General features: G+C 44.1%; 1 protein-coding gene across 1 annotated transcript in view; it reads right to left on the minus strand.

Annotated features, from left to right (window-relative positions):
• Nucleotides 1-374: 374 nt before the first annotated feature.
• The window catches only part of LOC118416241 (myosin-7-like), a 14,304-nt gene continuing 2,499 nt past the window's right edge, over nucleotides 375-12,179 (minus strand). The window contains exons 7-34 of the mRNA XM_035821326.1: nucleotides 10,251-10,352; nucleotides 9,861-10,097; nucleotides 9,279-9,547; nucleotides 8,958-9,128; nucleotides 8,435-8,750; nucleotides 8,276-8,340; nucleotides 7,929-8,134; nucleotides 7,566-7,826; nucleotides 7,246-7,393; nucleotides 6,705-6,813; nucleotides 6,633-6,640; nucleotides 6,280-6,426; nucleotides 5,976-6,161; nucleotides 5,740-5,826; nucleotides 5,385-5,530; nucleotides 5,059-5,206; nucleotides 4,781-4,906; nucleotides 4,335-4,541; nucleotides 3,944-4,125; nucleotides 3,198-3,808; nucleotides 2,941-3,092; nucleotides 2,753-2,841; nucleotides 2,358-2,559; nucleotides 2,079-2,177; nucleotides 1,725-1,946; nucleotides 1,381-1,551; nucleotides 778-978; nucleotides 375-627 (exon numbers count right to left, since the gene is read on the minus strand). Coding sequence (XP_035677219.1) covers nucleotides 502-627; nucleotides 778-978; nucleotides 1,381-1,551; nucleotides 1,725-1,946; nucleotides 2,079-2,177; nucleotides 2,358-2,559; nucleotides 2,753-2,841; nucleotides 2,941-3,092; nucleotides 3,198-3,808; nucleotides 3,944-4,125; nucleotides 4,335-4,541; nucleotides 4,781-4,906; nucleotides 5,059-5,206; nucleotides 5,385-5,530; nucleotides 5,740-5,826; nucleotides 5,976-6,161; nucleotides 6,280-6,426; nucleotides 6,633-6,640; nucleotides 6,705-6,813; nucleotides 7,246-7,393; nucleotides 7,566-7,826; nucleotides 7,929-8,134; nucleotides 8,276-8,340; nucleotides 8,435-8,750; nucleotides 8,958-9,128; nucleotides 9,279-9,547; nucleotides 9,861-10,097; nucleotides 10,251-10,352 — 4,994 coding nt within the window. The 3' untranslated portion in view covers nucleotides 375-501. The remainder of the gene's footprint in view (nucleotides 628-777; nucleotides 979-1,380; nucleotides 1,552-1,724; nucleotides 1,947-2,078; nucleotides 2,178-2,357; nucleotides 2,560-2,752; nucleotides 2,842-2,940; nucleotides 3,093-3,197; nucleotides 3,809-3,943; nucleotides 4,126-4,334; nucleotides 4,542-4,780; nucleotides 4,907-5,058; nucleotides 5,207-5,384; nucleotides 5,531-5,739; nucleotides 5,827-5,975; nucleotides 6,162-6,279; nucleotides 6,427-6,632; nucleotides 6,641-6,704; nucleotides 6,814-7,245; nucleotides 7,394-7,565; nucleotides 7,827-7,928; nucleotides 8,135-8,275; nucleotides 8,341-8,434; nucleotides 8,751-8,957; nucleotides 9,129-9,278; nucleotides 9,548-9,860; nucleotides 10,098-10,250; nucleotides 10,353-12,179) is intronic.

Here is a 12,179-nt window from a genome sequence, read left to right on the forward strand (position 1 = left end):
AATTGACCATAGTTATGTATATCGCCCACTGTCTCCTCGTGTTCAATGACACTTGCATTTGCATACGTTGTGCTTAGTAAAATGGATTTGCAGATATCGGTATGTCTTCTAAGTATCTGGACCAAAAAGACTGATTTACGAGCGGTAGTAGATACGTATTTGCCTTTACACAACTTCCTTACACTTCTTTCAGTGTTGATGGTTAAGTGTAGAATATTCACCAATTTCGTCGAAGATATGCAATGTTTCCTAGATTGCTCATGAGGTGGCTAATATGCTAATAATACAATAATGTATACTATGTGTCATGAAGTATGGAAGAGCGTATACAATCTACTACTTTGTGACGACTAATAGTGACGAAAGACACAGTATATTTGTAGAAGCGGGACTACATTTTATTTCATAAAACTACCAACGGATCAAACGAAAGACAGAGCAGAATAAGGTGATCAGATGACCACATCGACAAGTGTAACGATTTCACTGATGCCTGTCGGTTTACACGCGAGACTTGGACTTCAGCTTGTTGAGGGAGCCCTCGGCAATCTCGGCACGCTCCAGGGAATCCTCGTACTCGTGCTGGGTCTTGCGGTACTTGGCCATGTTGGATGCTGCCTGCTCCTCCTGTGTCCAATGAAAAGTAATTGGATATCGTTGGAATTCGAAATAATCAATATAAATAAAACATCGACAGAATGCGTCTCTTATCGACGAATCTACAGACACGAAATTCAATCAACCTAAACTTTAAGTTATTCAGAGGAAGATATTTACAGCCTCCTCCACTTGGCGCTTGAAGGTCTTGATCTTCAGCTGCAGCTTCTCCACCAGCTCCTGGATGCGTTCCTGGTTCTTGCGGTCCTCGTCGGCCTGGAAGGTCATCTCCTTGAGACGGCGCTCGTTCTTACGCAGCTGCTTCAGGTCCTCCTGGTGCAGGCGGCTATGGGTGGAAATGTCGTTCTCCAGATCACGGATCTAAAAAATAAAACCAAAACCGTAGAAAGCGTCAGCATGAGAAGTAAAGCATTACAAATTAATCTATTTCCTTGTCACAAGTCTAGAATATTTCATGTCTGATAAAATCTGCAATGGCGATCGTTGCGAAATGGACAACTTTCTCGACGTTTTGCCTCTATGACGATGACCAAAGAATATAAACAGTCAAGATCATCACACCTGTTGTTTTCTAGAGCTACAGTCGCTGATAAGTCCGTTTCCATTAACATTGCCATTTGTAGGTAGCTGTTATAACCATATGAACCATTCGTGTGTCTAACAAAAAGATATGTCTGTCTGCCACAGACGAGACCTTCAGTCAGAAAACCTCGTTTCTTCCTCTTACTCAAAGGTCAGATACCAATATGTCTCCATACGTACCCTGTTCTCCTGCTTCTGGATGGCACGCTTGCCTCCCTTGAGTGCGATGGCCTCAGCCTCATCCAGGCGGCGCTGCAGATCCTTCATGTTGGCTTCTAAGGTTCGCTTCACCTTCTCGGCGTGCTGAGAGTTCTCCTGCTCCACACGTAGATCCTCAGCCATGCGGGATGTCTAGTTGTAAAGGAAGTCGTTTTAATAGGATACACATTCCATTGAACACAACAACACAACTTTAACTACCATGATAATGTTCAACAACAAATATTTCGTAAACGATGGGCCCGTTTTGAAATCTTATCTTTGATCCAAAGTTGGCAACGCTGAAGGACGCCTATTATACATACATCAGCCATGGCCTTCTTGGCCCTCTCCTCTGTACTCTTGTGGTCACTGATGACCTCTTCCAGTTCGCCCTGAATCTGCGACAGGTCACCGTCCAGCTTGCGCTTGTGTCCGGACAGGGCTGAGTTTTGTGTGCTCAGCTCACCAAGCCTCTCGTTGGTCTCCACCAGCTGAGATTCAGCGGCCTTACGAGCTCTCTCTGCGTTGTCCAGTGCCCCGCGCACCTTAAAGTAACATACATTGAAAACTTGATGCTCTCTCAAAATGTAAAACAGGAGGGTTAGAAGAATGTACAGTTCAGAAATTCCAAATGTTTTATCACATTATCACGAGTAAAAAATTAACCATATACCTACCTCATCAGCTTCGCTCACCAGCATCTGGCACTTGCGCTCAGACATGTTGTACTGCTCACGGATCTCATCGCGCTGCCGCTGTTCGTCGTCGATGGTAACCTGAAGGATAACATCTCAGAGTTATTTCCTATACACTTCACCATTTATTACCAAGCGCCAATAAAATACGACCTTGTCAGACTCTTATTGACCAAAACCATAGTTCGTTTGTTCATTACCAAATTGCCATGTTGTCGAGTTACGCAATTGATAGTAGCGCATCCAACGACCTCCAGTTACCTGCATCTCCTGGATTTGGGAGTGCAGCTTGGCAATGGTCTTCCTGGCCTCAGCGTTGGATCTGTTGGCGGTCTCCAGCTGAACCTCAACCTCGTTGAGATGGCCTTCAAGGAATTTCTTTGCTCTCTGCGCTTCTCCCTTTTGTTTTGTCTCGATCTCGATAGATGCTTGGACGCTATCCATGGCGCGAGCCTGGTTCTTACTAGAGAGGTTGAAATATGTATCATTAATTCGTTTGAAAGATAGATCGTATATGAGTAAGAATCAAATTTAGAACATGAACTTCGAGTCGGAAGGATAAAATGTCAACTTAATAGATACACGGCTCACATTCACGATTTAGATCTTTTACACGGATATCTTTATGTTATAATTTAGAATGACCATTAACTTACCGCGAACTTTCAAATTCCTCTTCCTTTTCGGCGATTTTCTTCTCGATATCACCCTTTAGCTGGGCCAGTTCAAGCTGTGTTCGGACGACCTGGTAGAAGTGCAATCAAAGGAATATTATGTGATGTGATCAGATGAAATATTCACATGACAAATTCCAAAAGTGCAGCCTGGCGGAACATCCACTTACCTTGCCCTGTTCAATCTCAAGAGCGCCTTCAGCCTCGTCCAAGGCATTCTGAATCTCCTCTTTTTCAACGACCAGGCGCTTCTTCACCTTCTCAAGTTCGTGAAGGTTCTTTGCACTCTCCGCAACCTGGTCGTTCAGGTCGTTGATTTCCTCTGTCGATAAAGGTATAGATTACTATTTAATCAATAATGGATACATTCAATCGTTCACGTAGAAACGTCTCGCAGTTGTACGAAAAGTAAATGTCAAATACATACCCTGTATTGTCTTATTCTCCTTCTTCAATGCATCAAGAGCCTCAACACCTTCGTCAAAGACATTCTTCAGCTTCAGAAGCTCGGTCTGGTAGGCGCGGTGCTCCTTCTGTGATGTCTCCAACTCGGCGCCCAGAGTTTCACACTTCTGCCTCCACTCGGTCATCTGTTTGTCGACCAGACGCTGCTTCTTCTCCAGCTGAGACGCCAGTGTGTTGGCTTTTTCCACATCCAGCATCAGGTCCTCCACCTCGCCAGCCAACCTGTTCTTGGTCTTCTCAAGGCTGGCACACTTGGCGTTGGCGGCTTCAACCTGTTCCTCGGCGTCTTGCAGTCGGGCTGCCAGCTTCTTCTTGGCCTCCTCCAACTCCTCAGTCCTCTGGATGGCGTCGGTCTCGTACTTGGAGCGCCAGGCCGCCACCTCAGAGTTAGCCTTGGCCAGGTTGCGCTGAATCTCGGACTTGGCCTCCTGCTCCTCCTCCAGGGACTCACGCAGAGCATCGCAGTCGGACTGAGTAGCACGCAGCTGGTGAGCTAGGCCGTTCTTGCCCTTGGTCTCCTCCTCGAGCTGGCGTTTGACCTCCTCCATCTGCTGTGTGAACATGCTCTTGGTTCTGTAAGATAGAAGACATATAAAGTAATCAGATATAAAGATATTATGTCCTTAAGATAGGTTCTGTGACAGCATATTTAACATCTGATAGATTCCTTGCAGTACGAAATCGTCATCATGTTGTACAACGGTTTACCTGCTGAGCTGGTTTGCAATTCCTTCTGACTCTTCCAGCTGGCGCTGCAGGTCGTTGTTCTCGGCGGTCAGGCGTGTCTTCAGTGATCCCAATTCCTGCGCGACACGGGCATTCTCCTCCAGCCTTTGGTTGGCTTCAACGTATTGATCCTCAAGCTGCTTGTTCATTTTCTCAGCCTGGACCTGAAAGAGTATTTTTGCGCATATATTAAGGTTGATGAAACAGGATATAGTATAAAACATACCTAGTAATCGTACTTTGTAGTTTGTTGCGTACTATTTCTTCGTCATTATATTAGTATCTAGTGATACTTGGTGCTCAAACACTGCTACACCAGGTATCTTTGAGTCCAAAGTGTTTGAAAGACAGCAAAACATGAAATTCCACTAACCTTCTGTTTGGTGACCTGCTCAACACTGGAAGCCAGGTCATCGACCTCAACCCTTAGGGAGTTCTTCTCCTTCTCCAGCTTGGCCTTGGCCCTCTGCAGGTTCTCGACTGACTCAGTCATGTCCGCCACGGTGTCGTTGTGCTTCTTCCTCAAGCTGGCGGTGGCAGCTTCATGGCCAATGGTAGCCTCCTCCAACTCACGACGAACCTATTATGTGATCGTATGATTATGACAATAACAATAGGCAATATCATACAGCATATTATCTTCTTTATTGCCTACCACACACATTTTGTTGTATATCCAGCACAATATACTGGCTGATTGGTATAGGAAACACGAATGCATCTGGGGGTTGTCTGTAGTTTATTTGTGTACCTTGAACAAAACGAACAGCCAATATTGATCAATGTCATTTTTTTATCTGAAAATCGTAATATGTTTACCTTCTGGAGCTCAGCCTCGCGCTTCTTGTTCTGCTCAACCTGGGCAGCTGTGGCACCGCTAGATTCTTCCAGCTTCTCGCCGATGTCTTCCAACTCACGCGAGAGTTCGGCACGCTGCCTCTCCAGCTGTTTAGTTTAAATACACGTGTGTCAATGATTGTGCAGCTCTATTGTCTTGAAAGCATCTAAACGAACAATTTCTCATGTCGAATCCAATCTATATGTACATTGTAACTTCATTGAAATGTCGGCAGTTTATATATGCTATTATACAATACCTTTGCACGGGCAGCTCTTTCTGTCTCCAGTTCCTCCTCCAGCTCCTCGATCCTGCCCTGCAGCTCCTTAGTCTTCTTCTGCTGCTGAGTTGCCAGGGAAGTCTCGTCCTCAACCTTAGTGTTCAGGGCGTTGATCTCGAACTCCTTCCTAATATACACATAAAAGTAACCACAGGTCTATTATAAATCTGTTATTTATCTCCAGGTATGTAGTATATCTCGATCGACGTACCTTTTCGACTAGTTCTTGTACCTATAACGTGCGAAGGGATCTTTCCTTACTGTAATTATATTGTAGTTATTCAAGCATTTTTTTAGTCACTCACTTCTTGTACTTCTCCTCAAGTTCAACCTTGTAGCGCTCCAGTTCAACCACCAGATCCTGGGCGTTCTTCAGGTCGTTCTCCAGCTTCCTCTTGACGCGGTCAACATCCGCACGGATCTTCTTGTCGTGCTCAAGGTTGTCCTCAAGCTAACGGAAAATTATATACACGAATTTGTAGCAAACATTAAATTGCAAGTACTCACGATTTGTAATAATGTCGAGATAAGGACGTAGAATCGGTTACATTCGGAAGCCTTTTAAATGCTTTATTCGTTTACTTTGTCCCCCAATTTTGATACATAGGCGCAGGCGTTACTCCGAATAATCGACCAGATGATAAAGTACGTATTACTTACGTCATCCAAGGTCTGCTCCAGCTTGACTTTGAGCTTGGTGAGGTTCTGGGTTTTGTCCTCCTCGGACTGGAGGTCATCCAGGGTTTGCTAAATTGATTTAGAAGAAAATAAGCTCCAGAATTTTCTAGTGATATGAAAACACATCGGAAATGTTATGATCTATGTGTTTCACAAGTAGGTGGGAAAGAGATCCAGGATGATAGGACAGCGTAAAAGTTGATGTCACGTTTTCTTACCGCATTGAGCTCCTCCAGCTTCTTCTTCTCGCGGCCGAGCTTGCCGACCAGCTCGTCGTTCACGGCCACCTCCTCAGTCATGGCGCGCAGTTTGTCCTCCACCTCCTGCTTCTCCTTCTCCCTCTTGCTTAGTTTGAGCGAGATGGATTCAATCTCCTTTTTCATTTCGTCGCATTCTTGCTCGGCCTATACGAGACAAATTACGACATTGCAAAACGATTAGATGTGCACAGTGTCTAACCTACGCTGGATGTCATTATGATGCCACCTCATAACATCAAATGTGATCTTTATAATGTGATACCTTCATCTTCTTGGACTCCATCTGCCTGTTCTGGTCGGACACATCCTCCACGCGCTCCTCGATTTCCTGTAGCTGGGCGTCCAGTTCTGCCTTCTCCTTCAGCAGGGAGTTCACGCGCTCCTCGCCGTTCAACATGATGTCTCTCTCCTATGGAGGGAATTTAACCAGTTTTGTTAGGATACTATATGTATGATAGTCTATGCAATACAGAGAAAATCTAATTCTAATGATGGTCATGGCAATGATATCTGAACATGTCTTGGGTGCACACGACATGCTATTCATTATTTTCCTTCATTTAAACTCTGGATGGGTACAGATACTTCATAGGCCAAGACTTTAATTAATTATACCTTGGTTTCTTTGCAACCAAGTATCACAACGTATCTATTATAGATAGGCATATAGTAATCTACGTAATCTACGTTGAAATAGAAGCTCATGATCTGTTCCTTGGGCGGCTGGGACGTCGTTGTACTTTGCTTGTATCTCAGCCCGCTCCTTGGTAACTTTCTCATAGTGTTTTTCCATTGCCTAAAGGAAAATGGAGTTAGCATGTTCTTGAGCCCACAGTCACCAGACATACACAGAATGTTTGTATACAGAAGGGTTTAGGTAAATATGTTTGCCATGTTTCAAAAGGCACGCCATTTCTTGAGATGTAATTGAGAAATCGTTCACACTGAACAGGATCGAGATTTATAATATGCCAAATAATAGGTTATAGAATCAGAGTGAATTGTCTTGTAGTTGACAGTGTTGTATACTGTTGACTGATCGGCTACATTCAGGTCGACATATTCGATCAGGAAGACGAATGTGATAATCGTTGTGTCGGTTCTACATTAGAAGAAATCTGACAATTTGACAATTTATGGGACAGCTCTTCTTCGAATGTCGTAAATAGCTCGTTGGTTCTAATGCTCAAGGAGTGGCTGTTGAAAACCCTATCGTTTGATAACGTACTGCGAATTTTATCTTAGTTTCCTTGAGCCGCTCCTCTGCCATGCCTCCAGTCAGCTTAGGCTGCAGCGCCTGGTACATCTTGATCCACCAGTCGTTGCGCAGCCTGAACCATGCGCGGATGTTGCGCTGCAGTGTGCCAACTGCAGCTCTAAAATATAAAATAAAATAACACATATCTGACAAATTTGTCCACAGGATTGCAGTACGATATGAATTCGCTCAAAGATGCGATATGTTAAATCATTTTCGGTAATTCCTAAACATTTTCAGTATTCAGGCAGAAGAAATTGTACGTCGTTCAGAAAAACTTGACCACTAACCTCGAGCCCCACAGCTTCATGTACTTCCTCCGCTGGAGCTTGCCTAAGACGCGAGCTTGCATTTTCACATAGATTTCGTTGACCTTCTCCTCGCGGATCTCCTCAAGGATAGCCAGGGTGCCGGCCTTGAAGAACACCTTGTTGAGACCACAGGAATACCTGGCCTTGTCCAGCTTGATTTTGTCCAAGATCATCTGGCAGGCTTCCCTACCCTCCAAAAATTCGTTGGGATCGAACAAATCAGCGGCCAGGACCTTGTACCTGTAGATAAGATTAGAATTGTTAGTTCAGTGTTTGATATCTTATTCATTGGACATACGGAAGCAACTTTTGCTAAAGCATCATACAATTTGGTATTCACACCTGTCGAAGAAGTCGGCATAGATGCTCCTGTTGGGGAATCCCTTCTGGCAGATACGGATACCCTCAAGTACACCGTTGCAAGTCAGCTGGTTGAAGACCAGAGGCCCGTCGATGATACCACCAGTCTTTATTTCGTTGGGGATCAGGCAACGCACGAAGCTGGGGTAGGTCGCGTGGAGGTTGGCCATCAGGCATCCAAGTTGCTCCTATTGGAATTGAATACTCAGAGTGAAGTAACGAAGCTTTGGGTTTTCATTGAGGCGTAAATGATGCAAGTGATGCTGAAGTACAAATCAGATACCCGTTTACTCCTTTATGTGTAAGCTGCTAGTAAGAAAAAAACGTACCCTGTGAACACTGGTAACAGTCTGCATGGAACCGCTCTTCTTCCTTTTGCCTCCACTTTTGTCAGCTGGAAGAGTATGATAATACATTGTATCACAAATTGGCAACACGACTCAAATGAAGTTGTTTTGAACGTGTCAATCAAACAGAAAATGACTGACCCGCCTGCTCTTCTGCTGTCTGATAGTCCGACCAAATGAGAGGCATGAGCGGGTTCTTGCTGCCCTTCAAGGTGATGACAGCGCTCTCGTTCACGGGGTCCTTGTTCTTGTCCAGCCAGTTGGAGATGTTGTAGGCCACAGGTCCGGCGTAGTGACCCAGCTCAAAGTGAGCCTCGTACTTCTTCTTGCCTGGCTTGGGCTTGCCGTACTTGGGATGCTTGCCCAGATGAGTGTTGTGCAGCTTCTCGATGAAGGTCTGGTCAGAGGCCTTAGGCATGATACACTGTTCCTCCAGCGTTGGCAACAGGCCTCCTTTCTGTAAACACACGCCATTGCGTCATATTAGTGGTGATATAATATCCATGACAAAAGGCCAGATTATTCAGTGTGATACGAACCAAAGGGTTATAACCTACATGCGGTTACAAGGGCACGAAAATGTCACTAATCCGTTCCCCGGATTGTGTGGCATCGCAGTGTCACCAATGACTTTAATATGTTGAAGAAAGTTTGTAAAAAAAACCTTTTCAATCAGTTCCAAGCAGGCCGCCAAGTCCATCCCGAAGTCGACAAAGGTCCATTCAATCTGCTCGGCCTTGTACTCCTCCTGCTCTTGTACGAACATGTGGTGGTTGAAAAACTGCTGCAGCTTCTCATTGGTGTAGTTGATACAGATCTGATCGAGACTGTTGAGCTGTAAGGATAAAGTCATAACGATGAATATTGCAACAGAAACGAAGCATCAAGATTTCGCCAAGCAATCTGACAACAGAAATATGAATCATCCTTTCATATTCCAGAAATATGAATTTCATTTGCCATGAGTTTTATCTGAAGAGCTCACCTCGAAGATCTCAAAGCCAGCGATATCCAGCACACCAATGAAGAAGGCTCTCTCGTGCTCAGTGGCCAGTGTCTCGTTACACTTGTCGATCAGGTACTTGAAGACCTTGCCATAGATACCCTTGGCCAAACCACTAGTGGAGTTGGAACACTGTTGGCCGGTCTGGCCTTTCGTGACAAACTCGCTGCCAACCTTGACACGTGGCTTCAAGATGTTGTTCAAAAGTTGCATGCCATCGACACCAAACAGGCGGCCTGCTTTCTCCGCAGCTGCAATGGGGCAATTGATAACTCATATGATACAGTAATTGGACTTCGGTACAAACTGGTGTAGATGCTTTCATTTATGAAAAATGACATACATAAAATACAGCTGTGTATCAGTATTTTGCCTTTCTGGATGTGAACGACCACAACAGTTCAGTTCAGTTCAGTTCACCTTTATTTATACTGATAAGCCCTATCGGCCAACATGTAGGCCGTTCTTCCTAGGGGACCAGTTAAGGACCAGTTGAGGGGAGGTGTCACGGGAGAAAATAAATAGATAAACAAAATAGACATTAATACAGTAGATTGTACTTACGTGCAGGATCGTCGCAGTCTCCCTGCTCTTTCTTGTCCACGTACTTCAGATTTCCCATATGCAGGATGCCGGCACAGAAGTCGTACACACTATTCTTATCCTCATTTGCGAAACCCAGGATGTCGAAACCCTCGTCCGTTAGACGCATCTCCTCTTGGTCGTCCATACCGGCCACGGTATACACACCCTCCTTCACGAAGTGGTACACTGAGGGGTCCGTGCCAGTCATGATGCGTTCTGAAGTCATTTATTAAATGTATTTTAGCAGTTTTCATATCAGTAAATATTTTGGTAAAAAAGGATATCACTATCCGTCGTCAGTAGTTCTATCAATCATTTTAGGCTTACTCATTTACTGTATTTCTATTCTCCAGGATTTCAAAGACTTACCCGTGACAGCCGGGATGCCGTTGGACATGATGAGGAAGAAGATGTGGTAACCACGCTCCATGCCGGGCAGCTGGTCCACAACACGGGACTTCTCCAACAGATCTGTTATAAGAAGACGTCATGTGGTGAGTGTCAGTTCAATCTTACAAATAGTATTGTATCAAACTATTGTAATATTTGCTTGAAAGTTTTGTTTTACACGAGACGTCTTGTTTAAAGTACCAATTGTTTTTTATTTTTTTATTTTTTTTATTCACATATATTTTGAGAGTATGAGGCAGAAAGCACAAATTGCTTATATTAAGCCTTCTACTCAAGAAACATTCGCATAAAACAAGAATAGTAAACCACATTACATACATAAGTACAAAATGGATAACAGAAAAATAAATTTAAACAAGACAAGTTGGTGCTGAATCAATTAGGAGAACCTGCCTGTACAATGGATATAGGTAATGACAAGATCAAAAATGTTACAGTTCTGTTGATGTGAGAGAGATGTTGATCCAGATAACAGTAAAGTACATAAAGTAGTGTCGTTGAGGTGCTTTAGGTCTACTATAATATTTGAGACAGCCGATAACAAAGAACTTCTTTGGCTAGTATAGAGTGTGCAGTGTAGTAGATAGTGTTCAGTTGTTTCACAATGATAGCCACATTTACATGTAGGATAATCAATACAATGGTGTTGAAATAGATGGTAGTTTAACTGACTGAAGTTTAGACGGAGCCTTGTAAGATGAACTGCGGAACGACCTTGGCCATAAGAGAAATGGGAGTATTGTGTCGGCTTGTTGAATAGTGAGTCCAGCTCTTTTTTTAAAGTGTTGATCGAAAGGACGGCTTTAGCATTCGTAGGCAGTTCATTCCACAAGTGAACAGTTGAAGGTAGGAAGGATCTTTTATACTTTTCAGTTTTACAGGCAATGGAAGTAAGGTTTGGGTTTGCGCGAAGGTTGTAAGGTACCGTATCACAGATACGTGGCGGGATAATATTATGTAAGTACAGTGGTGCGAGACCATTCATAACTTTCCAAAACTGAATCAACTGGTGCTTTTTCCTTCTGTCCGCTAGTGTGTCCCATGCAACCTCGGCTAACAAGCTCTCATGTTTAGTGCCTCTCATGGCTCCGGTACAAACTCGTGCCGCGGCTACCTGGAAAGACTCAAGAAGATCACAATCTTTGCCGAGAAGGCCACACCAAACAATGTCAGCATATTCAAGTAATGGACGAATCATAGTGACATACAGAGTTTCTAATGTTCCCCGAGGAACAAAATATGATATCCTCTTCAGAAGATTGATTCGCTTCATTGCCTTGGTAATCAATGCAGACACGTGATATGACCAGGACAAGTCACGTTTCAAGTTTAAACCCAAGTGCTTGTGAGAGTCAACTTCCTTAAGCACAACTCCTTTAAACACTAATGGTGGGTGATAGACTTTGACCCTCTTCATGGAGAATGTCATCAGTTCAGTTTTAAGGGGATTAAAAGTTACCAGCCACTGGTCCGACCATTCACCCACCATTCTAAGATCATGGTTCAATCTATTTGCTGAGACAAGCGGATCCAAAACTACTTCCACAAGAGACGTGTCATCAGCAAAAAGATTGGCATCAGTTTGCAAGTTGTCCACTAGATCGTTAATAAAAACTAGGAAAAGGAGTGGGCCCAAAAGCGCCCCCTGTGGGACACCTGCGTTAATCGGTAGCCAGTCGGAACATGCCCCATTAATGACAACTCTCTGCTTCCGATTTGTGAGATAAGATTGTATCCATTGAAGAAGTGAACCAGATATCCCTAGTTGGCTTAATTTGAAAAGGAGACCATCGTGCCACACCTTATCAAAAGCTTTTGATATGTCCAAGAAAAGCGGTGCGTACTTCAAAACCTTGGTCTAATGGTGCGGGAGGCTTATGAACAAGG

This window comes from Branchiostoma floridae, chromosome 5 (assembly GCF_000003815.2).
Source record: "Branchiostoma floridae strain S238N-H82 chromosome 5, Bfl_VNyyK, whole genome shotgun sequence".
In the NCBI taxonomy this organism is placed as follows: domain Eukaryota; kingdom Metazoa; phylum Chordata; class Leptocardii; order Amphioxiformes; family Branchiostomatidae; genus Branchiostoma; species Branchiostoma floridae.